Source organism: Drosophila mauritiana, chromosome X, assembly GCF_004382145.1.
Source record: "Drosophila mauritiana strain mau12 chromosome X, ASM438214v1, whole genome shotgun sequence".
In the NCBI taxonomy this organism is placed as follows: domain Eukaryota; kingdom Metazoa; phylum Arthropoda; class Insecta; order Diptera; family Drosophilidae; genus Drosophila; species Drosophila mauritiana.
In genome coordinates this window covers 14,640,680-14,666,067 of record NC_046672.1, presented here as the reverse complement: position 1 = coordinate 14,666,067, position 25,388 = coordinate 14,640,680, and the positions used below count along the sequence as shown (strand labels likewise).

Genomic DNA, 25,388 nt, shown 5'->3' with positions numbered 1-25,388 from the left:
ATTGGAAGTTGGCCATTTTAAGAACACTAACTATTTACTTTCAATTATATTTCTAAAAAAAAATTGCATGTAATCTAGCACTTTTCCTATATGTAATCATAATATAATATGTTTTTTGTATTGATTTCATATTACGTATACGCCATGTCGTTCCTCAGAAAGTGCGAGTTTAGTTAATTTATATTCATAGACGGTATCCACTAGTCGCATACTTAATTGTTTAAATTTTCGGACTTGTTTTGTGAAATTAATTCAGCCACGCCCCCAAAAAAAAAATATAAAAAGGCACAGAGAGAACGGGTAAAACGAAATGGAGACCCAATGTCTACGTGACCAATTGCAATTTCGCCACGAGTTCAAATCACCAGATTTGCCCTAGACATATGTGTCCACACGCAAATCTCCCAGCGACCAATCTCGGCCAAAAACGCAATAAACCCATGCAAATATGCTAAGTTTGGCCAGAGAGTCTGCAAAAATTCACGAGTCGAAACTGGGTCAATGTTCAGCGGAAGTATATAGCAGCGGATCGTCTGCAGTAAAAATGATAAAGACAACTTCCGGATCGATGTGTTACCGTTCCAGTTAGAGGTCAATCAACTTGTTGTGATCTCCGATCTCCGTTAGACAAGCCATCGTGTGCGAGCAGTTGACCCAGACCCAATGAACTTGATCTCTGCCGCGGTATAGTCGTAGTATTCTGTTATTTGCATACGCCACTCACCTGTAAATACAAACAAAAAAAAGAGGAAAAATATTATAATTGGTTTCGATAAATCATGAAAAACTGAGAATTGTACGAGATTACAGCATAAATATTCATGGTAGCATGCCAGCATTCTTTCAGCAAGCGGAAGTGTCTAGCGTTTTTTCTATTTTCTGTTAATTCACGACCCTGGTTGATGATTAGTGACCCATATATACGATGTGGTGTACCCAAATAGCCAGTTCTTTTAGTTGTTACAAAGGTGCCAATCAAGTCTCAATTCGCTGCAAGGCGAACAAAAAATTCTTAGTCACTTATTTGGGCAACCTTGGGGCACGGAAATGTTGGGCAGACATCGGGTTTTATGATTCAGTGGTGAGTTTATAATTTTTTATAAGAACTATTAAGCTGATGTTCTGCGTTGATTGAGTCAGTGATTTGCATAATAGTAGGTAGAAGTCTGTTGATGGAGCTCTGTGGATTTTTCCATTACTAAACAAAATATTTAATTTCCATAGAACTCTTCAAAATTGTAAGCTAATAAAGTTATTAGCTTACAATTGAAGCTCTGCCATTTCTAATAAGTAAACAAATTGTTTTTTTTTTCCGATATTTATTTATAGCATTTAAGTTTGATCCATGAACCCCGGGTTCCATCATCATCTTTGCTCTGATCTATCCAATCAACTTCCTGACTTCATCAACTATTTCTTTTTGAACTGAGTGTACTCCATTGACCATTCAAATCAAATAATTGCACACTTTAATGTGCTTTAGTGCTTGGCAAACAATAATGTTATCTGGCCAAACTTGGTCTGTGTATCTATTTGGATTGTATCTGTATCTATATTTGTGCGTTCGCGTTGGCGTATAGCAATTATGCGCATTATGATCGTATCAAAATGTTATTCAACTTCTGTTCTGCTTTGTCATGTCAATCATCTGCAAATGAATCGATTTGTTGCGGCTTCAAATATTCGGGGGAAGTCTCAATAATTGATTCATTTACTCAGCTTGACTTCCTACAACAAAATGCGTCGATTTCCATTGTGTAATCGAATTATGGAAATCACTCAATCAATAAAATGCAATAATATTTAAAGGAAGTAATTCTTGTAGAATATTTACGCAGTGGTTCCGGTTGTGCATAATGTATATTTCAATTTACTGATTAAATGAAAAGACTACGAATATTTGGTTATATAATTGAACCTATATTTTACAGACTATTGCAATTCGGGGCCAAATCTAAACGATATTAGTTCGAAGTTGTGGAACTGTCGCTGTTTTGATGTTTTGCCGGGATCTTTCCAATCAAACTGGGTGTGGTTGGATCCATTAGATGGATACTTTTTGGCTTGGAACCAGGACTTTGCCAGCAGTTCTTGTACCAGGCAGTTTGCTGATGTCTCAATCCAATCCCAGTGGCAATCCTGGCCAAAGAGTGATACAAGCTACGAGAGAGGACATGTAGAAATCCACCAAATCTATGGGATGGAATCGGATCTGGCAGCGCAAAATTATTCAAAGGACTTGAGCTTGACGGGATACAATTCTGCTGACTCGTGATTGTGGTATCACCCCCTTCATCATCTTCATCATCACAAAGATCATCGGTATCCGCATCGTAACCATTTTCGGATTGACTATGACTTCGATATTGGGCACTAAAGCAAATGGGATTTGGACCCAGAGTTTCAGCTAAGTTCCTATTGATTTGCACATTTTTTAAATATTTTTGGGAACAACCTGGCTCACTGTCGGAACTTGTCGAACTTGAAAATCTTCTAGATAGAGGTAAACCCTTAGGATAAAATGTAATCCTAGGTTTACGGTTCCTTACAGCTGGTCTGCGCATTTTCCAGAGTTTTAGATGTGATATGCCCAAAGTTTCTGGTTTATGCTCTATTATTTTGAAATTTTGACAGTTCTAGGTTGACCTACTACCTATATACATATGTAGATATATGTAGACATACGTTTAAAAATAAAATAATTGATGTCAGCTACAATTTGTAAAAGGTTTTCCGTATTGAAAACTTCAAAGCAACATATTTCGCTTATATTATGTATCCGGAAATAATATTTTTTTGTGTGTACCCTCCTAAGTGACTGCTTGTAATGACCTGTCGTAAAATAGCAGATAATAAAGCTGCTGTATTTAGCATGTCGAAATTTGGCATAGGAAACACCCGCTTTAAAAAAAAAAATACCTTGTTTAAATTAAGCTAAGAAAATGTAAAAATAAGCGACGAAATGATTTTTGCCTAATACGTATGATCAGTATTTAGTTTGTGGTAAGAAATATATATATATTATATGGTAAATAAGAACCTTGACTATATATTTTACCTTCATTCATTCATAAAACATCGAGCCTCTTAGTTCTTGCAAAAATGTATATCTCTTTTGAACATATTTTTTAAATGTAACACGCGAAAAAAACTGGTTTTTCGCTTTAATCAGGGATGAGATATTTTAACTGTTTTTCGATCGGCAAATATTACCACATCTAAAACACTGTCTATGCAAATTTTTCGAATTGAACGAGTTGCTTTGTCATGATGATCGAAGTCAACGCAATTAATCGCCACCAACAAAACAGAAGAATGAAAAAACAAAACCCATAAGACGCGTTTTATGGTTAAGTTAAGAACATTTTATGGCCAGCACATTTTCTCAAATTCTGCCAGTCATTCGGCAGAATGTCAAGCCATCATCAGCTGTATCAACAGGGAAATTCAATTCATATTTAATTTGATAACAAGAGGTAAATCCTTCAGTTAAATGGTTTGGCATCCTGTTTTGCCGCCATCGAATGCCATGGGCCAGCCAGCCAGTGAGTGTCAATAAGCCACTAAAGAGACGGTCGAGGCCCCAAATAAACGGATTGTCAGTCAGTGCAAAGAGCAGCTTGGCTAAAATCGGCAGTTGCCAACTATGAAAACTCGGTCAAAGACAACGAGTTTGCTTAAATTCTTGACTTTATGCGAACAGAAACAGTCATTTTGCTGCTGTATCTCAGCCAGCACAAAACCTATCGATAGTAAGAGTCAAAGCTTTAATTGCCGTTAGCTGAATGCACTGGCCGAAAAAGAGCACTACCTTCTTAAGTGTCAACTTGAATAGAGAGCTCACAAATGTTGCAGAAAAAATGAAGAAAATAATGAAAACACTAATGGATATGTTGATTACTTTCGTTATTTCAATAATCTTAATTCTTTGAATTAATTAATCTTAATTTGTTTGAATTCACAATAATTGTTCGCACTGCACATAATCGAATGGCAGCTCAACGAACTTGAAGCCCGCGAATCGCAGACGAATTGCGAAATTGGAAGCCGCAATAGCTCAAAGAAGCTGGGTTCGGAAAAATCGAATTTTTGAAATTTAAAAGCTGGAATCGTTTGCCCATTTTTTGCCCATGTTTGCCCACCAATTACTTTTTTTTGCCCACGTCCAGTTTTTGAGATATGAATTTTCGAACAAGTTCGAAAATTTTCGAAGATCAAAAATTTCACTTTTTTCAAAATTTTTTTTTTTTAATCGCAATAACTTCGTTTGCCCACGTTTGCCCACCCTTTAGAATTTTGAAATTTTCGAAAATTTTCAAAGATCAAATATTTCACTTTTTTCAATTTTTTTTTTTTAAATCGCAATAACATCGTTTGCCCACGTTTGCCCACCCTTTAGAATTTTGAAAAAATTTATACTTTAGAAAATATAAGACATTCAAGTTTACCTAGGTGTCTTTGCCCATCCTTTGAAATTAATTTTTTTCGTTTGCCCACCCTTTAATATTACATTTTAACGTTTGCCCACCCTTCAAAATTAATTTTTTTCGTTTGCCCACTCTTAAAAATAAAAAATTTCGATTGCCCACCTCTTAAAACTAAATAATTTCGTTTGCCCATCCTTTAAAATTAGTTTATTTCGTTTGCCCACCCTTTAAAATTAATTTTTTTCGTTTGCCCACCCTTCGAAATTAGTTTTTTTCGTTTGCCCACTCTTAAAAATAAAAAATTTCGATTGCCCACCTCTTAAAACTAAATAATTTCGTTTGCCCATCCTTTAAAATTAATTTATTTCGTTTGCCCACCCTTTAAAATTAATTTTTTTCGTTTGCCCACTCTTAAAAATAAAAAATTTCGATTGCCCACCTCTTAAAACTAAATAATTTCGTTTGCCCATCCTTTAAAATTAGTTTATTTCGTTTGCCCACCCTTTAAAATTAGTTTTTTTCGTTTGCCCACTCTTAAAAATAAAAAATTTCGATTGCCCACCTCTTAAAACTAAATAATTTCGTTTGCCCATCCTTTAAAATTAGTTTATTTCGTTTGCCCACCCTTTAAAATTAATTTTTTTCGTTTGCCCATCCTTTAAAATTAGTTTATTTCGTTTGCCCATCGTTTAAACTTAGTTTTTTCGTTAGCCCACCTCTTTAAAATAAATATTTTCAGTTAAAAACGTTTGCCCACCCCTTAAAAATGTTTTTTTTTTCGATTTTCTACTGTAATAACTGTAAGTTGTGCCGCCAATTCACATATGATATGTATCTTAGGATCGGCGGACAGAATCACTAATATTATATGATTATGATGAACACACATGTATATATATATATATACAAAAAACTATATATATACATATGTATGTTCATCAACACTTGCATGAAATTTATCAATGATTAAGAAAAATTTATAAATTGTAAGCGAATGATTAACATTATATAAATATTAAAGAAAAAACTGTGTAACGGGTTGCGATCTCCTTATGTACGTTCATCATAATCATATAATATTAGTGATTCTGTCCGCCGATCCTAAGATACAATAAGATACAAGATCGCAACCCGTTACACAGTTTTTTCTTTAATATTTATATAATGTTAATCATTCGCTTACAATTTATAAATTTTTCTTAATCATTGATAAATTTCATGCAAGTGTTGATGAACATACATATGTATATATATAGTTTTTTGTATATATATATATATACATGTGTGTTCATCATAATCATATAATATTAGTGATTCTGTCCGCCGATCCTAAGATACATATCATATGTGAATTGGCGGCACAACTTACAGTTATTACAGTAGAAAATCGAAAAAAAAAACATTTTTAAGGGGTGGGCAAACGTTTTTAACTGAAAATATTTATTTTAAAGAGGTGGGCTAACGAAAAAACTAAGTTTAAACGATGGGCAAACGAAATAAACTAATTTTAAAGGATGGGCAAACGAAAAAAATTAATTTTAAAGGGTGGGCAAACGAAATAAACTAATTTTAAAGGATGGGCAAACGAAATTATTTAGTTTTAAGAGGTGGGCAATCGAAATTTTTTATTTTTAAGAGCGGGCAAACGAAAAAAATTAATTTTAAAGGGTGGGCAAACGAAATAAATTAATTTTAAAGGATGGGCAAACGAAATTATTTAGTTTTAAGAGGTGGGCAATCGAAATTTTTTATTTTTAAGAGTGGGCAAACGAAAAAAACTAATTTCGAAGGGTGGGCAAACGAAAAAAATTAATTTTAAAGGGTGGGCAAACGAAATAAACTAATTTTAAAGGATGGGCAAACGAAATTATTTAGTTTTAAGAGGTGGGCAATCGAAATTTTTTATTTTTAAGAGTGGGCAAACGAAAAAAATTAATTTTGAAGGGTGGGCAAACGTTAAAATGTAATATTAAAGGGTGGGCAAACGAAAAAAATTAATTTCAAAGGATGGGCAAAGACACCTAGGTAAACTTGAATGTCTTATATTTTCTAAAGTATAAATTTTTTCAAAATTCTAAAGGGTGGGCAAACGTGGGCAAACGATGTTATTGCGATTTAAAAAAAAAAAATTGAAAAAAGTGAAATATTTGATCTTTGAAAATTTTCGAAAATTTCAAAATTCTAAAGGGTGGGCAAACGTGGGCAAACGAAGTTATTGCGATTAAAAAAAAAAAATTTTGAAAAAAGTGAAATTTTTGATCTTCGAAAATTTTCGAACTTGTTCGAAAATTCATATCTCAAAAACTGGACGTGGGCAAAAAAAAGTAATTGGTGGGCAAACATGGGCAAAAAATGGGCAAACGATTCCAGCTTTTAAATTTCAAAAATTCGATTTTTCCGAACCCAGCTTCATTGAGCTAGCCGCAATGCTTTTTCAGCCTTGACTCCAAAGTGTCCAGCGTATCGGCTCATTTGGGCTTGAATGCCAACGGAGATTGGTTCTGGGTTGCCCTTCAGATGGTTTGTCGAGGGTTCTTAACTCTTACGGACCTCATTTGTATGCCGATCGTGTGCTCCTGCGTTGATGATGATGATATACTCCTTGTGGAAACGGAATCTCTGGGCGACTGTCCTTCGACTAAACATATACCATCAGAACGACGCCATTTGCGGCGGAGAACACATCAAAAAAGCATTAAGCACTATTTTAATTTATTTTTTTTTTTTTTTATATATACATTTTTTTTTTACTCTTTTTAGTATGTCATACGGTTGCGGTCGACTGGCCAAGTTTACGTTGCCAAGTAAGCCAGCAAGTTTCCAAGTCGGGCGGGCATGGGGTATCTTGGAATTTTTCACAGCGTCTGCCAAACTGCCAATCGACTCTCGTGGGCTCTCCCATTCTAAGCTCACGAATATTCACATGCAAGCGGAAATAATTATAAAAATTACTTACTAAACACAAAGCTTTGCTTCGAAACAAAAAAAATTAAAAAAAAAAAACAAAAAAACCGAGCCCCATGAATAAAAACAAACATTACATGCCTCCAAATCCATTCACCATTTACTAGTAGGCAAGTACAATTAGAAGCGACTACTGATCGTTTGCCCAGTGATTATTTGGAAACAAATCAAATCAATTAACAAATATATAATTTAGATGAGTTAATTACCAGTTACCAATTACCATAAACCTTTTAGTAATACTCCTTGCCATCATGGCAACTCCAGCACATTCTTGGTGTTTTGAGTTTATAATGTTGGGTTCATTTCGTAAATTAAATCATTTTTTGCATATTTGCATTTCAAATTTGCGTTTTCCAGTTTTGTCACGGTATATTTAGAGCCATATTTCATGGTTTTTTTTTTTACATCATTTAAACTCTGTCATTACACTTGGCAACCGCAATATTTTGTAAAATTTTCCATTTACATTTTTTCTTTAATATTATTGCTATACCGGATATAACTTCATACCCTAATGATTTTGCAAACAATTAAAGTTCAAGATATTCTGTTGTTCGCCCTGTGAATCCTATAATAATCAATGGCTCTGATGTAATAATTATACCAGTCACAGTTCCATCGTCACCTCCAAGTTATAATTTTGTTATTTTCCCTTAGCCACAATCCATCGAAATGCTTATTAGATCAGAACCCGTTATTAAGCGATTTCTGTGTGCTGAATACACAATTTAGAATATACGATACCCCGCGAATCGTTCATTTGTGCATTCGCACTGCATTTTGGCTGGAATGTTAACGATCTTTGATCGATCGATCAATTCCACTGTTGTAGAAAAATATACAAAATAAATCTCGAACTAGACTAATAGTTCGGACCAAGAGCCATAATTGTCAACGGTGCAAGGCCCCCGTGAGTTTTGTAGTTGCATTTACCCCCAGCCTCTAGGTTTTAGTTCTGCTCTTAGAACTCAACGTTCCAGTCGATCGCGGCAGTCGAGTGAGTCTGGCTGCAAGGTGATGAAGCTCCATGATGACATCGCCGCGAAATCACATCGGAACCCTTCTTGTCGTTTGGCTACTGGAGTCCTCAATGGTGATTAGCCAGACTGACACGGGCAATGCGTTGATCAATATGCTCGAGATCTATCGCCGCGGTCAGGCGCAATTGGATCTGGAGAATCTGGACGAGGGTCAGGCCATATCGGCGAAATATGATTTCATAGTGGTTGGAGCCGGCACAGCTGGTTGTGCCCTGGCCGCCCGACTCTCCGAGAATCCCCGGTGGCGAGTGCTGCTCCTGGAAGCCGGTGGACCCGAGAACTATGCCATGGACATACCCATTGTGGCGCATCTCCTGCAGCTGGGCGAGATTAACTGGAAGTACAAGACGGAGCCATCGAATAGCTATTGCCTGGCCATGAACGACAATCGCTGCAATTGGCCCAGGGGCAAGGTGATGGGGGGCAGCTCGGTGCTCAACTACATGATGTACACCAGGGGCAATCGCCGGGACTACGATCGCTGGGCACGTTTGGGCAATCCGGGCTGGAGTTACGAGGAGGTACTGCCCTATTTCAGGAAGTACGAGGGCAGCGTAGTGCCCGATGCCGATGAGAATCTGGTGGGACGCAATGGTCCGGTAAAGGTGAGCTACTCGGAGACGAGGACTCGGATCGCAGACGCCTTTGTGCGGGCCTCCCAGGACGCAGGATTGCCGCGAGGTGACTACAATGGAGATAAGCAGATTCGTGTGTCCTATCTGCAGTCGAACATCTACAATGAGACCCGTTGGAGCTCCAATCGGGCGTATCTGTATCCCATTAAGGGAAAGCGTCGAAATCTTCATGTGAAAAAGAATGCCTTGGTTACCAAGATCTTGATTGATCCGCAGACGAAATCGGCATTTGGTATAATCGTCAAAATGGATGGCAAAATGCAAAAGATTCTGGCCAGAAAGGAGGTCATCCTATCGGCGGGTGCCATCAACACACCCCAACTACTGATGCTCTCCGGCGTGGGACCCGCTAAACATCTGCGGGAGATGGGCATAAAGCCACTGGCCGATCTGGCCGTGGGCTACAACCTCCAGGATCACATAGCCCCGGCCATCAGCTTCTTGTGTAACGTGAGCTCGCTGCAAACGAGCGAGATGTTCGGCTCGGAGGCGATGGCAGATTTCCTGAAAGGACGCGGAGTGCTCCGCATACCGGGTGGTGTGGAGGCCATATCATTCTACGCCCTGGACGATGCCCGTAATCCAGATGCTTGGGCCGATATGGAACTCTTTGTGGTGGGCGGTGGATTGCAAACGAATTTGGCCCTACGTCTGGCATTGGGCATCCAATCGAATATCTATGAGACCATGTTTGGCGAACTCGAACGCCAGAGTGCCAATGGCTTTCTGATATTCCCCATGATTTTGCGCGCCAAGAGTCGCGGTCGCATCAAGCTGAAGAGCCGAAATCCCGAGGAGCATCCACGGATCTATGCCAACTACTTCTCGAATCCCTATGACTTGAACATCACAGTTCGCGGCATCGAGCAGGCAGTAAGTCTACTGGATATGCCCGCATTTAAGGCAATTGGTGCACACTTATTAGAAAAGAGAATACCCAATTGTGCAAAATACAAATGGAGGAGCAGCGCCTATTGGGCCTGTTATGCGCGACACTTCACCTTCACCATTTACCACTATGCGGGAACCGCCAAGATGGGTCCTCGAACGGATCCCTCGGCGGTGGTGGATGCCCGACTGCGGGTCCATGGAATCGACAAACTGCGCGTTGTGGATGCCAGCATTATGCCCTATTTGATCTCGGGTCATCCCAATGGACCGGTCTACCTTATAGCTGAAAAAGCAGCCGATATGATCAAGGAGGATCATAACGTCGTATAAAGCGCACTATGTTTTCTTAAGCCGATGGGTTATCTTAAGATATGTATATAATATTATTCGTTTGAGTGATTTCTAGTGAATTAAAAACGATACAAAACAGTACAAACTTTGCACTTCCAAGTTAAGAAAAGGGTAATAGACAAATGACAACTTTGTTGTCAATTTATCGCCATTAAAAAGAAATTACAACAAAGCCTACAATACCAGATTGATTTATGATTCTTCGCATGATATTTCAATTTGTTTGCAAATTATAAACAATATAGTACCTAAAACATCAGCAAGTCAATTAGAAATTGTTGGTTGCTTGTCATCAATCTTACTTATTTCCTGCATTTAAACCTCAATTTTACAGGTGTAATATTTAAAATAACAACTAGTCTATAAATACATTATTTAATCTTTTTTTTGTTGGCATAAATAATAAATATTATTAATAAGCATGCTGCTTATTATAAAAAGCTGAATTAACCGATAGACATCTAGAACGATAAAATTATATATTATGTACATAATTATACACGATCTGGTTTGACATTTAGCCAGAGCGTCGGCGACAGGTTCTTCGAAGAACCCCGCCCGAATTCTTCTGCCAATCACGCAGAATCACGATGACACTATGCTAATTGCAGTCCAAAACCAATCGAAGAGGATCTTGGCCAGTGGTTTTCTAGCCATGGGAGGCCCTTTAATGTTTTGACACCGGCTTCCGCATCTTATTCACAGTTGCTAACGATCGTCGATCGACTGGCTCAAGTCAATGTCAGATACAGATACATTTTCAGTTTCAGTTTCAAATTCAGATTCAGATCGTCAGAGCTTTCAGTTTTAAGCAGCTCTTCGTCTTTGTGCTTGTCTGCGCAGATGGTTGTGAACGTGTCCATAGTCAAGTCTTCCGAAAGATTTGAAGATTCTTGGCGAGCCGAAGAAACCGAAAAACCCGAAAACTGAAAACCGAGTGTGCCGAGAGATTCGCATAGCGATCGTTTCGTTCGCCGATCGCCGCCGAATTTAATATTAAATTGAACTTGGCCACCGCATTTGTCAGCATTTCTAGTTACGTATCCGATTGGGCAACACGCTCGCGATCGCGTCGATCACAAGAACTCAGAACGCGTTCGTCCATTATATCCAGCTAAATCCATATATATATATCTTTTTTTTTGACTGTGCAATCGGTGTGAATAGTGCTGAATAAATCGTTACGAGTAACTAAAGGCCCAATAATGGCAAGCAAATCGCTGATATTTGTGGGCCTGTGCCTGGCATATATGGCCACCTGGAGTCAAATCTCTGCCCAGAATAACAATAACGTCCTTTTCGAGACGATCAACTTTCTGAGACGCGGCCAGGCGGACGTGGAGCTGGAGAACTATGACAACAATGTGATACTGGACAGCGAGTACGATTTTATAGTGGTCGGCGCCGGAACGGCTGGTTGTGCCCTGGCAGCCCGACTGTCAGAGAATCCGCAGTGGCGAGTGCTGCTCCTAGAGGCCGGTGGTCCCGAGCGACTCGTCATGGACGTGCCCATTGTGGCGCATTTCTTGCAGCTGGGCGAGATGAACTGGAAGTACAGGACACAGCCATCTGATCACGCCTGCCTGGCGATGAACAATAATCGATGCAATTGGCCCAGGGGCAAGGTGATGGGAGGCAGCTCGGTGCTCAACTACATGATGTACACCAGGGGCAATCGCCGCGATTACGATCGCTGGGAGGCCCTGGGAAATCCCGGCTGGAGCTTCAAGGATGTGCTGCCGTACTTCAAGAAATACGAGGGCAGCAGTGTGCCCGATGCTGAGGAGGATTATGTTGGTCGCAATGGACCGGTGAAGGTCAGCTATGTGAACTGGCGTTCCAAGATCGCAGAAGCCTTTGTCGATGCTGCGCAGCAGGATGGTCTGAAGTACAGGGACTACAATGGTCGCATTCAGAATGGTGTGGCCTTCCTGCACACCACCACGAGGAATTCCACTAGATGGAGCTCCAATCGTGCCTATCTGTATCCGCTGAAGGGCAAGCGCAGCAATCTGCATGTGAGAAAGAATGCGCTGGTGACCAAGGTACTCATCGATCCGCAAACCAAGACGGCCTATGGCATTATGGTTCAGACCGAGGGACGCATGCAGAAGATCCTGGCCAGAAAGGAGGTGATTGTCTCCGCCGGAGCCATCAATACCCCCCAACTGCTAATGCTGTCGGGCGTGGGACCAGCCAAACATCTTCGCGAAGTGGGCATTAAGCCATTGGCTGATCTGGCAGTGGGCTACAATCTTCAGGATCATACGGCACCGGCGGTTACGTTCACCACCAATGCCACTTCCCTGAAATTCGAGGACTTTTCCGATCCCACACTCATTAACCGATTCAACAGGATGGAAGGACCATATGGATCCCCCGGTGGCTGCGAGGCCATTGCCTTCTGGGATCTGGATCACGAACGCGATGAGGACGGCTGGCCGGATATTGAGCTCTTCCTGGTGGGCGGTTCCATGTCCTCCAATCCGGCCATCTCGCGTGCCTTTGGTTTGAAGAAGTCCATATACGATACACTCTTTGCCGAGATCGAGGACAAATCACTGAATGCCTTCATGATCTTCCCCATGATTCTGCGCCCAAAGAGTCGCGGTCGCATCATGCTGAAGAGCAGTGATCCCTTCAAGTATCCCCTGATCCATGCCAATTACTTTGCCCATCCCTACGATGTGGATATCTCGGTGCGGGGCCTACTGAAGGCCATCAGTCTGATGGAACAGCGTGGCATGGAGGCGATAAATGCCAAGTTGTGGGAGAAGAAGATACCCACGTGCAAGCAGCATCCCTACAAGAGCTGGGCCTACTGGGCCTGCTATGTGAGGCACTTCACCTTCACCATTTACCATTATTCCGGCACCGCCAAGATGGGTCCCAAATCGGATCGAGCTGCAGTGGTGGACCATCGTCTCCGTGTCCACGGTATCAAGAATCTGCGAGTCGCGGATGCCAGCATTATGCCGGAGATCATGTCCGGACATCCGAATGGACCCGTCTTCATGATTGCCGAGAAGGCAGCTGATATGATCAAACAGGATCATGGTTTCATCCAGTGAAGCCACCTTAGCCCAAAGTTGATTCCACAATCAGGTGTAAGCCCCATTTACACTGGCCCACCATCAAATCATCTTGTTAAATCACACCCTAAATGCAATGGCCAGTGTAAAATGGGGCTTTAGTTTTTAGTTAAGGCCTTCAAAAACTGTTTGTTATTATGTGTAGTAATTCTTTCTTGCCTGAACTGATTCTAGTTTAAGATTTAGCTATATAAGCATAAATAAATGATCATAAGTTTTGTATGTACTATCTAAACAAAATTCGTTTTCTATGCATGCAGAATTATAGAACTAGATGAAATCTATAGAATGCATATTTGACTTTTGGAATTTCAAAATGACCAACTATCTAACTCCTTAAATACCAGAAAAAAAAGAACAATAGTTTTAGGCCTAAAAAATTCGTACTGCTTAATGCACTTGACTTTGACATTGAATTTTATTGGACTTCTGTCTTCGGCATTGTCTCATTTATTTCAATAGGGATTTTTCAGCTCTGGCACTTTTCATGCTAATCAATTTGTGGCTTCATAATCAAAATCTGTGAAATCCGCGAAGTTGTCCGCTTGTTTGACGATTTCTTGTTTTTGATTTATTACACGCCTTTGTTTTTGAGTCTCTCTAAATCTTTTTATTGTTGCGGAAATGATTTTTTTTTTCATCACTCTCGTTTTTTTTTGGTTTTGGTTCGGTTTTTATCTTGTCTAACGAACTAGACGGTGTGAATATTTTGTTGGGTGTTTTGTTCAAACAATTTTTGGTGCTGAGTCTTTGCATTGATCTTGGTATAATTCGCATCGATTTGACCTTAGAATTATTTATGTATGTGGAGTGGGTATAAATCAGTTGAAAATTGAGAATAATTGCTTTAGTATAAGTATGTATATCTTTCAACATCCCAAGGGTAGACTATATTAAAATTCTATTCAAATCGAAACGAAAAGCTTGGAGCTCAGCTTAAAGCTCTTGGATTTTATATTTTTGGCAGAATTTCAAAGCCGGCTTGTGATTCTAAATCGCATTCGTCACTACGTGGCTAGCCTTTAAAAGTGCTTATTAAATGTAATATATTCACATATATGGTATTCTATAAACTTACATGCGCATATAGAAAACAAGGCAATTTAAGTACAACTTAAATAATTTTTTGCACAAATTTTATTTCATTCACTTTTGACTGAATACACCGATGTTAACTAAATCTGCAGTTTCTCAAATTCTCAAAAAACGAAATGGGCTATGGGCTATCCTATTTCGCACTCATGAAAACTCATAAAAACATTTCCCTTTCTTTTCGAAAAAAAGTCACTATGGCTACGCCAGACTTTTCATTAAGACAAATTGAAATATTCATGAATCGAGGGGGCGGTTTGAGCCGATCAAAAAAAAAAAAAAAGACGAACACAATAGAGACAAATTTTGAATGCAATTGCCATGACCAAAACATGGCCCTTCCTCCGAATTTCAGATCCATGTCCTCTCTGAAATCCCAGTCCTGTTCACATTTCTGTTTCATGTTCCCCTTTCGGATGCTGGGATTTTGTGAGGGCATCCAATGGCTTTTATTGTGGGATTGGAGGAACTGCATCCATATGCTGGGGTTGATCCCAACTGCACTGAGCCACCCCTTTTATACATTTTTTATTTTGGCTAGACCCAAAGTCGTTTAATCGGCTTTGGTTTTGTTTTGTTTGGTTTTTTCTTGATTATAATACTCTCTGGGGTGGCTTAAAATATATTAACCCTCGAGTGCCCGAGCCGCTGGTGCTTCAATCCTCAAAGATATAACTGACAGTCCGGCGGCATAAAAAATACAAATATAAGCACAGCCAGAACAAGATGCCCATCTAAATGCCATTGAACCGAGCTCAGATGCAGAAGAAACACAGAGAGAAAAGTAATGTATAAACTAATGTATAAGAAATATTGTAAAAATACATTAATTTTAAGAAAAACTAATTACAAATTGCTGAAGAAATTTACCATTTACCATGGGTGTCTTTATCAAATCGATACTTAAATGATCTAATTTTTTGTTCTGTGCATTAGAAAAGAGACAGAGGAACGGCAAATAAAAGAGAGGCAAGACCGTAGAGATGAGCAAGCAGAAAGCGCAAATTAGCAAGTGGCAATAAAAATTCTGAGACAATCTCAGCCTGTTTTGGCCCTACAAACCTGGCCACCAAGTCAACCAACTCATCTCAGCAGTGGAGAAAAAAAAGAAGACGTAGTGATGCGGAGAAAGGCGGCGAGAAAGAGAGGGCGGATAGAGATCAGTGAGGGAGAACCAAACCGGCAAGATAATCCACAGTGGAGCAAGTTCCATTTGAAATAAAATAATACGTTTTAGTAATGTTCACCAACTAACTTTCCACGCCTATAAATAAAACGGCAATAATAATAAAATATATATAAAAAATATAAAATAAACCACATATCTAGTTATTTTTGAAACTTTCACAACAACTCGTTCCACAGTGCGTTGGCAGAGGTGATGCCAAACAGACGTAGAGCTCCAATATCACGGAAAGCTCGGTAGCCACAGAGTTCAGTTACCGGCCATCGCAACCATGGAGAAGCTGCTGCTGACCCAGCTTCTGTTTCTGCTCCTGATCCCACTGATCCACTCCCAAAGGAGCTCACAACTGGACGAACTGCGGCGACTGGGATTGGGCAATGTCGTCAATGTGCCATTCTTCAGCGATGGTGAGGTTTTCATGATCATTAATCGATTTAACACATATATTTTAAAATCTCCTTGCAGTTCCCCAAAGGAACTATGACTTCATAATAGTTGGAGGCGGAGCTGCTGGCTGTACATTGGCCGCTCGGCTCTCGGAGAATCCCAACTGGAGTGTGTTCCTCATCGAAGCCGGAGGAGTGGAAAACATAGTGCATCAGGTGCCACTACTGGCGGCCCACCTGCAGTCGACTGCCTCCAATTGGGGCTACAACTCGACGCCCCAACGCCATGCCTGTCGTGGAATGCCCGATAACAGGTGTGCCCTGCCGAGGGGCAAAGTTCTGGGTGGCACCAGCTCCATCAACTACATGATCTACAATCGAGGCAATCGTAGGGACTTTGATGCCTGGGCAGCAGCAGGAAGCCCCGGCTGGAGTTACGACGAGGTGTTGCCCTACTTTCTGAGAAGTGAGCATGCGCAGCTTCAGGGACTGGAGCAATCGCCATATCACAATCACAGTGGACCCTTGAGTGTGGAGGATGTGCGGCACCGGACGCGACTTGCACACGCCTACATTAGAGCTGCCCAGGAGGCGGGTCATCCGAGAACGGACTACAATGGTGAATCCCAGCTGGGGGTTTCGTATGTGCAGGCCACCACACTGAAGGGCAGGAGGCATAGTGCCTTTCGTGCCTATATAGAACCCATTAGATCCAGGCGTCGTAATCTGCACATCCTAACACTGGCTAGAGTCACCCGAGTCCTGATAGATGCAGCGACCAAGTCCGCCTATGGAGTGGAGTTGACCCATCAGGGCAGAAGCTTCAAGGTGAAAGCCCGCAAGGAGGTCATTCTATCGGCGGGTGCCTTCAACTCTCCACAGCTGCTGATGCTGTCGGGGATTGGGCCAGAAGATAACCTTAAGGCCATTGGGATACCCCTGATCAAGGCACTGCCAGTGGGTAAGAGAATGTTCGATCACATGTGCCACTTTGGACCCACTTTTGTGACCAACACCACGGGCCAAACTCTATTCGCCGCTCAATTAGGAGCACCGGTGGCCAAGGAATTTCTACTGGGCCGGGCCGACACCTTTCTGTCCAGTATCGGTGGCGTAGAGACGCTCACCTTCATCAAGGTGCCTTCGGGCAAGAGTCCGGCTACCCAACCCGATGTGGAACTCATCCAAGTGGCCGGCAGCCTGGCCAGCGACGATGGCACTGCCCTGGCCAAAGGAGCCAACTTCAAGCCCGAGATCTACGAGAAAATGTACAAGGATCTGACGCTGAGGCAGCAGGATCACTTCAGCTTCCTCATCATGCACTTCAAGCCCGCCTCTGTGGGTCGCCTCTGGCTGCACAATCGCAATCCACTCGAGTGGCCACGCATCGATCCCAAGTACTTCTCGGCCCCGGCGGATGTGGAGAACTTGCTGGAGGGCATTAAGGAGGCACTCAGAATCTCCAAGATGCCGGCCATGCAGGCCATTGGAACCAGATTGCTGGACAAGCCGGTGCCAGGTTGTGAGAACTACGAGTTTGCTTCGGATGATTATTGGCGGTGCTCCATACGCACGCTATCCTACACACTGCACCACCAGGTGGCCACCTGTCGCATGGGCGCCGAAAGCGATCCCACCACCGTGGTCAATCATCAGCTAAAGGTGCATGGAGTGAGGAAACTTCGGGTGGTGGACACCGGTATCATACCGTTTCCACCCACCGCCCATACAAATGCAGCTGCATTCATGATTGGGGAAAAGGCGGCTGATATGATACGATCCGAATGGAGTTGATTAACTCCAGATGGAGATCATCAGCTTCCAAAACATCAGCGATTTATGTAATGGGGTTAATAAAATGCGAGAGGAAAGTTTGAAAGAAAGCAAACGGGTAAAATCATCACACGTTAAAAGCATTCGACAATTCTTTAATAATTTAAATGATTGGGTTCCATACATAATTTTAATCACATTTTCATTGGATTTTAAAGGGCATCATATATAATATTATTTTCAACATTTTCAAAATCTTTAATTAAAATTAATAAAATTACTGAAACTTTTTGTTATAAAAAATGCCATTGAAAATCATTACAATTGACTTTTAACTCAACTGCCACCCGAATTCGTTGAGTGTAGCGCCAAACGGTGTCTTCAGAACGGTTCGGGTCAATCCAATTTGGACCACGTCATGACCTAGCTTAATAAGTTCCCACCGATCCGTTCCGGTCTCGAACTGATCCGAATCCGAATCGGGCCAACCGAGGCATCCCAAAACGGGTTTACTCCACTCCAAGTTCAATGCCTCGGCAGTCTGGCCGAAAAAATACTAATAGAGCGCCGGGATTGGGTATGCCTCATCGATGATGTATGTACATATATGTATGTATATGATGTATATACGATATTGTTGTTATTTTACATATTAACTTGAAGTGCATTTAGGGGCCCAACGCTGGGAGAACACGCGCCAAAGTTAAATGAACCCGCAAATGGCAGACGACACTTAAAAAGTGAGAATCTTGTCATTCTCCATTCACATTTGGCCAAACCAGGAAATGTGGCTACCATTTTCTTGATACCCTATAGAATTTAATTTTTTTTTTTTTAATTTCATGAAAATCCTTGCAAAGCATGCAGCAACATATTTTAGTGGCGATAGTTCAATGAATTTAATTCGAAAGACCAGGATATGGTTTTTTTGCATACCATTTAATACCTGACATTGTAGTATTATATATTTACGAAAAAATCACTGTAATTTTTCACCGTGTACATTTTAACTATTCAAGAAGAACCAACTCATTTGAAACTGGATCAAGCTAAGTTTATCTTAATGACTTTCGGCACCTCAACTATGTTTTGATGCTTTCAGCTAAACTCTGAGAATTTCACTATTTATTTTTGTTTACTGCTAATTGGTGCTAATTTTATTTAGGTTTGATTTAATTCCTTCAACCGGTTCTGGCCAACTTCGCTTTGTTTTTATAAGTTTACTATTTCTGTTCGCCTTGCCAATTGGTTTATGTTGCTTTTGTCTGGTGTTTGTATTTGGATTCGGTTAGTTTAATGCTCAATTGGATTCTTTGTTTGGATTCTATTTCTTAGTTTATTTGGTCTTCAAGCTTCATTGGCTGGCAAAGTATTTTTTTACGATTTTCCGTGTCGGTTTATTTTTTAAGCTCTTCTTAAGGTGATCTATATGCATGTTTCTTCCTGGATTTCACTGGAGTTTGTAGTTCATTTGTTAAAATTCTTTTTTGGTGAACATGAATGTAGCTCGTTACATTTTAAACGTTTCTAGATTAGTCAGACCTTTTTTTATTTCCAAATGTTATGGATGGATCAAGGTTCAAATAAAAATAAAATGTCATTTCTAAAACAATTTTTGAATGCTAGAAATTATAGTATTTAAAACCAAATAATATAATTAAACTTTCCAAACCACTACGCTAGATGCAAATTAAAAGTCATAATTTTCAATTACAATGTAACAATTATTTAAATATTCTAATAATAAGCACTAGCTAAATTGGTCATCAAGAAAAGGGCAAAATCTATTCATTTCAAGCTTTGTTCCAAAACATATTCACCCACCATCGAACCCACCACCCAACTCCCCTCGCAAAATTCCAGGGTATGCGGCTTATATGGCACACGGGGTGGGTGGGGCCTCGTTTGGCGTCGGTGGCGCTGGATTAACAGCCACTGAGAGAGCCACAACAACAAAGGCAACCCACCGACATGTATGGAACGCGATTATGGCACCTGAGTCACTCGCTGCCAGTGCAATCCAGTCCAGGAGCCATGTCTTAAAAGCAACTCCCTTCAGGCGATAGCAGCTCATTTGCCCACCATTAGCCAAATGCAATCCACACAGCTCATCCTGCTGCTGCAGTTGCTCATCTTTGCGGCCGTTTCTCGTGGGGATGTCAACCGACTGGTGCTTGACCAGCTCAACCAGGTGGGATTGGTCAATCTCATAGAGCAGGCTACGCGACCGAATGGTAACTAGTGTCTTCAGTTTGGTTAGAATCAACGCTCCAATATTTCCCCTTGCAGTACCCAGAGATCAATCCAACTATGACTTTATTGTGATTGGAGCTGGAGCAGCTGGTAGCTCATTGGCCGCCCGCCTCTCGGAGAATCCCCAGGTGTCGGTGGCCCTCATCGAAGCTGGTGGAGTGGAGAACATAGCGCATCTGACGCCAGTGGCGGCTGGTTATCTGCAGCAGACATCCTCGAACTGGGGATACAAGTCGGTGCCGCAGAAGCTATCCTGCCACGGAATGAACAATAACGAGTGTGCCCTGCCGAGGGGCAAGATACTGGGTGGCACTAGCTCCATCAACTACATGATCTACAATCGGGGCAATCGTAGGGACTTTGATGCCTGGGCGGCAGCAGGAAATCCCGGCTGGAGTTACGACGAGGTGTTGCCCTACTTTCTGCGAAGTGAGAACGCCCAGCTTCAGGGATTGGAGCAATCGCCGTATCACAATCATAGTGGTCCCTTGAGTGTGGAATATGTGCGTTTTCGATCGCAGTTGGTGGATGCCTTTGTGGAGGCATCCGTGGAATCGGGTCTGCCGCGCACGGATTACAATGGCGAGTCCCAGCTTGGAGTCTCCTATGTCCAGGCCACGACGCTGAATGGACGCAGGCACTCTGCCTACTCGGCGTATATAAAACCAGTGCGGGATCTGCGCTCCAACCTGCAGATATTCACCTTTTCGCGAGTGACCCGCATTCTGATCGACGAGGCTACGAAATCCGCCTACGGAGTGGAGTTTCACTACAAAAACAAGGCGTATACCTTCAAGGCCAGAAAGGAGGTTATTCTATCGGCAGGCACCTTCAACTCTCCGCAGCTACTTATGCTGTCGGGGATTGGGCCAGAAGATAACCTGCGGGGCATTGGAATACCCCTGATCAAGGCACTGCCAGTGGGTAAGAGAATGTTCGATCACATGTGCCACTTTGGACCCACTTTTGTGACCAACACCACGGGCCAAACGACCTTCACATCGAGGGTCACTCCAGCTGAGGTGATATCATTCCTACTGGCCGGAAATCCAGCCACGCGCATGAGTTCCATTGGCGGCGTCGAGGCTTTGGCGTTCCTTAAGACCCAGCGATCGGATCTGCCAAATGATTGGCCAGATATCGAGTTGATCATGGTCAGCGGCAGTTTGGCTAGTGACGAAGGCACTGGCCTGAAACTGGGTGCGAATTTCAAGGACGAAATATACGACAGGATGTACAGGGAACTGGCGCAAGCACAACAGGATCACTTTACCCTGCTGATCATGCAGTTCCATCCAAAGTCAGTGGGTCGCCTCTGGCTGAAAGATCGCAATCCATTGGGCTGGCCCAAAATCGATCCCAAGTACTTTGTGGCCGAGGAGGACGTGGAATACCTGTTGGACGGCATTAAAGCCAGTCTAAGGATCATAGAAATGCCCGCCATGCAGAGGATTGGCGCTAGATTGCTAAAGCGAACTGTGCCAGGATGCGAGGGTCACCAATTCGCCTCGGATGATTATTGGCGGTGCTCCATACGCACGCTATCCTACACACTGCACCACCAGGTGGCCACCTGTCGCATGGGACCCGAAAGTGATCCCACCACCGTGGTCAATCATCAGCTAAAGGTGCATGGAGTGAGGAAACTCCGGGTGGTGGACACCGGTATCATACCGTTTCCACCCACCGCCCACACAAATGCAGCTGCATTCATGATTGGGGAAAAGGCGGCTGATATGATAAGAACCGACTGGGAGTTAATATAGGCAGGAATTAGCCAAAAATATGTAGGAAGGCTTAGCAGAAACGAAATGGAGAATACATTATCGAATTCTAACTCTTTTTTAATGTGATATCTCAAAAATACACATCAAACTGCGTGCCCAAAAAACATTAAATTCAATATGCGTGTCCACGTCCATTATGCTTTACGAGTATTAAGCATCCAGTGGGAAAGGAAATGCCCATTAAAGGATTATCGATACCCGGTTAAGTGTATTAATTCATTATGGCGTTGGCAAAAAGGCAGCAAAAGTGCAGAGTAAACTCGTCTATTGGTCGGCATTTATTGTTTGACTTGGCAAGTTAATTAAATAAAATTACCTTAACGAGTCGTGCGAGTTGCAATTGGGTTTCTTGTTTTGGGGTTGCCAACTCGATGGGCAGCGGGTTGGAGGTGGTCGTGGGGTCGGGGTGCCCCTGGGGGTTGGACAGAGTGCATTAACCCATGCCCGCACAACCGCACGGGGGTTGAAAAAGTTTGGCTAGGCTCAGAAAAATGGCAACATATACATAGAAAGAACATAGAAGACAAAACACGCCAGGGGGTGGTTTCCCATTTCGCTCGGGATGCTGGGGGTGGTGCGATGGGTACTGGGTGGTTGCATACAAGTGGTTATCACTGTCCTCGGCTTGTTGTTCCCGTTGTTGTTTGTGCAAAATTCAATATGCATCGGGGAGTTTTCTGTGCCGCCGAAGGGAGCGACTTCCGGCCCCAGGGCTGCACAATAGATACGCAAGGTTGCACCGGAAAAAACAATTTAGCAAATGTGATCGCTATCGGTGCGAACCATTAACCACTATTATCTATTTTTGCCTTTGTTTTAAGTATATAATTTATCTTTTAATTAAGACACCGAACAACACAATTGCATGGTTTTAGTTTAAATTCAGTTTGGTTATCAAAACGATAAGGAAGCATTTCCAATGGCTTAAAGTCATCAGGTTGATAAGAAACGACATACCATTATATGATTAATATGACACTTCACAGACTTATATTTTCGTTTATTTTTTTTAATTATGTGTACAAAAACGCAATAAAGAGTGCCCATGTGATATATTTTTAATGTATGAATAAAATTTAAAGTGCATTTACATGATAAGTAATAAAGCGAAATTCAGGGTAATATAAATTAAAGTACAAAATATATAACACCAACATGTCTGAACTTTATTAGACAGGTAAGACAACTTTTTGCGAAAAAGAAAATGTCAAAAGTGGCCTAAATAATAATAAATTTTACATATATCAATTACTAATTCTCTTTTTATTTATTTGCAGATTGAGATTTTTGTTATATTTATTTTATTTTAATTTACAGTAAAACCTCTCTATTTTGAACACGAATATACAGTGAGCTGTAGCTTAAAGTGCCTGAGCATAAGTGCACATCTTTTCTTTCAGTGCTGTCATTATGCCGAACGAAACGAAACGCCATCGCAGATCAAAGCGAAGTCGAACGTCACTCGCAAGCGGGCAAATGCAAATGTATGGATGGGAACCCTGGTCTGAATTCGCAATGTCCTGTCAACATGCGGTTTCCTAATTGCAGCATTTCAAAATCAGTCAACAGGCGTTTGAGCCAACAGAAGAAAGGGTTGGCGAGAAAGGGTTAAGCCCTTGCAGGCTGGCAATGAGTGGGTGGGTCGTTGGTTGGTTGTGTGTTTGGTTGGTGTAAAGGGTTCCGACTCACCTGAAACAATTAACGCCTCATTGGGACCCGTCGTGTGTATGTTGCCCATCGTTGAGTCGTTCCTCGTCGCCGTCTACTTGTTGGTCTCTCTATGTTATGTTTTATTTGTTTGGTGTTACTCCTTTTGCCGAAAGCTCCGCTAAAAAGTTCTGCCGCAAAAACGAAACAAGAGCGCACACACGAATGTATGTATAATTAGCACACCGAAAAAAAAACATCTAGATAATGCTAGCAATTTTATGGAATTTATAACGATTTTTAGTAGTTATTAGTTATTAATTAGTTATTAGTAAAAGCTTTGAAGGTTTGGTATAATATAAGAAAATGCTATTTTAATCTTGTGAAAATATATATATGTATATATTTCAAATATTATTTTGAAAATCGAAAAAATATATTTGTATATTCCTATATGCTGTAACCGATTTAACCGATGTAACCGATTTTATAGGCATATTTTTAATATTTTCTCGCTGTGTGTAAATAAATTTTAAAAAAAGATAGAAGCTTTCAATGGGCCGCCCGAAAGTATGCTACTTATTATATTTCCAGATTAGCATCAAGACACGCGCGTTTTCTTGTTTTTATTTACATTTGTTCTCGATTTTTGTTGTATTTGTATTGCTATTCTCTTTTTTTGTTTTTGTTGTATATCGTTTTTATTAAAAGCTTTTTTTTTATCTGTCTCTAGGGAGCAGCAGCAACAATTAGCAACGAGCGGCAACTTGTTCTGCATATAATACCTGCTATATACAAGACGTATATATATATACGTTCTATAGTGTATCTGAACGATTGAATCGGAATGTGGGGCCCGAATTATGGACACTTGAGGAGTTTGGCGGGGTGGGGGGATTGTAGAGCGGCCACTTGAAAATTGTAAACTGTGCTGGTGATTTTTATTAGTTTTATGGCGCTGCTGGGGGACTTTTGTACGCAGCTCTTTATCAAAGTTCCAATAAAACAGAAATAAGTTGCGAATAAAATGTAGAGCAAGGGGGTGCGGCATGACGTAAGCAACCATGTGTGTGTGTGTGCGTGAGGGGGGAGAGAGAGAAGGAGAGAGCGAGAGTACGTTGGAAGGAGAGCGAGAGATGGGGCGCGTCTTATCAATGAGCTCATCATTCTTGCACTGAGAAAAATCAGAACAAATTCCCAGCAACCTCAACAACAAAAACACTGTGTGTATAAATACCAACAACAAAAATAAACCGCACACACAGCCATGCACACGCATACACACTAGAAAATTAACCCTTAGTGTGTGCGTGCATTCTGATTGGGGTGGCTGATTGGAGTTTCTAAATAAACAAAGTTTGTTATTGCCGCTTTGTTGTTGCTGTACCAATGTTTATTAGCAATTGTTTTTAGCTAGAACTCATGACTAGACCGCGTTTAGCAAAAACCGGCTTTGCCTTACACCAGATTATTCGTAAATCATCGAAATGCAAGCCGGGAAAAAAGTTTATCAGCATCCCACAATTTGTTTTCCGTTTTTGTAGTTGTTGCTCTGCAACTGCAACTTCCAACTAGTTGTTCATTCACTCACTGGCACAGTAAAAAAAAATTCAAAAAAGATTTCGACTTTAATTGATCGCGTCGGTGCAATAAATTAATTCTTGATTTTCAATTAAAACGAATCAATTGACGAAATTTTTACCGTTCTTTAGAACCGAGTCCCTTTGCGCTGGAGATGGAAAAACGCCGATTGTTTGCTTGCATCGATGCTTGTCGCTTCAAAACGTAAGATTATCGATTGATAGCGATGTGTCGAACATCTGAACGATTTTTTAACTCTTCATAGATTTGATTCGAATAT

The 25,388-nt window shown here is 41.3% G+C and overlaps 5 protein-coding genes across 10 annotated transcripts in view; 4 read left to right on the top strand and 1 right to left on the bottom strand.

Moving 5' to 3' along the window:
* LOC117146396 (flotillin-2) overlaps positions 1-25,307 on the bottom strand; it is a 94,692-nt gene extending 69,385 nt beyond the window's left edge. For 3 of the 6 annotated variants that reach the window (XM_033312572.1, XM_033312576.1, XM_033312577.1), the window contains exons 1-2: positions 25,230-25,307; positions 23,570-23,718 (exon numbers count right to left, since the gene is read on the bottom strand). In XM_033312572.1, the coding sequence (XP_033168463.1) occupies positions 23,570-23,618 (49 nt within the window). In that variant the 5' untranslated portion in view covers positions 23,619-23,718; positions 25,230-25,307. The other 3 variants (XM_033312574.1, XM_033312573.1, XM_033312575.1) reach the window with 3 other exon arrangements.
* LOC117146390 (glucose dehydrogenase [FAD, quinone]) lies at positions 8,356-10,692 on the top strand. The gene has a single exon (XM_033312564.1). It carries the CDS (start codon positions 8,422-8,424, stop codon positions 10,288-10,290), a length of 1,869 nt encoding a protein of 622 aa, XP_033168455.1. The 5' UTR covers positions 8,356-8,421; the 3' UTR covers positions 10,291-10,692.
* Positions 11,294-13,602, top strand: LOC117146391 (glucose dehydrogenase [FAD, quinone]). Its single transcript, XM_033312565.1, has one exon. The coding sequence runs from the start codon at positions 11,517-11,519 to the stop codon at positions 13,380-13,382; it is 1,866 nt and encodes a 621-aa protein (XP_033168456.1). The 5' UTR covers positions 11,294-11,516; the 3' UTR covers positions 13,383-13,602.
* On the top strand, positions 15,899-17,964 carry LOC117146392 (glucose dehydrogenase [FAD, quinone]). The gene is made up of 2 exons (XM_033312566.1): positions 15,899-16,088; positions 16,147-17,964. The coding sequence occupies exons 1-2, from the start codon at positions 15,953-15,955 to the stop codon at positions 17,859-17,861; spliced, it is 1,851 nt and encodes a 616-aa protein (XP_033168457.1). The 5' UTR covers positions 15,899-15,952; the 3' UTR covers positions 17,862-17,964.
* On the top strand, positions 19,910-22,213 carry LOC117146389 (glucose dehydrogenase [FAD, quinone]). The gene is made up of 2 exons (XM_033312563.1): positions 19,910-20,074; positions 20,130-22,213. The coding sequence occupies exons 1-2, from the start codon at positions 19,933-19,935 to the stop codon at positions 21,857-21,859; spliced, it is 1,872 nt and encodes a 623-aa protein (XP_033168454.1). The 5' UTR covers positions 19,910-19,932; the 3' UTR covers positions 21,860-22,213.
* Positions 25,308-25,388: the final 81 nt, after the last annotated feature.

Coding starts and splice junctions, on each gene's coding strand:
- LOC117146391 (XM_033312565.1), top strand. CDS start 11,517: ATGGCAAGCAAATCGCTGATATTTGTGGGCCTGTGCCTGGCATATATG.
- LOC117146389 (XM_033312563.1), top strand. CDS start 19,933: ATGCAATCCACACAGCTCATCCTGCTGCTGCAGTTGCTCATCTTTGCG. Junction 20,075..20,129: donor GCAGGCTACGCGACCGAATG/GTAACTAGTGTC, acceptor TTCCCCTTGCAG/TACCCAGAGATCAATCCAAC.
- LOC117146390 (XM_033312564.1), top strand. CDS start 8,422: ATGATGACATCGCCGCGAAATCACATCGGAACCCTTCTTGTCGTTTGG.
- LOC117146392 (XM_033312566.1), top strand. CDS start 15,953: ATGGAGAAGCTGCTGCTGACCCAGCTTCTGTTTCTGCTCCTGATCCCA. Junction 16,089..16,146: donor TGTGCCATTCTTCAGCGATG/GTGAGGTTTTCA, acceptor ATCTCCTTGCAG/TTCCCCAAAGGAACTATGAC.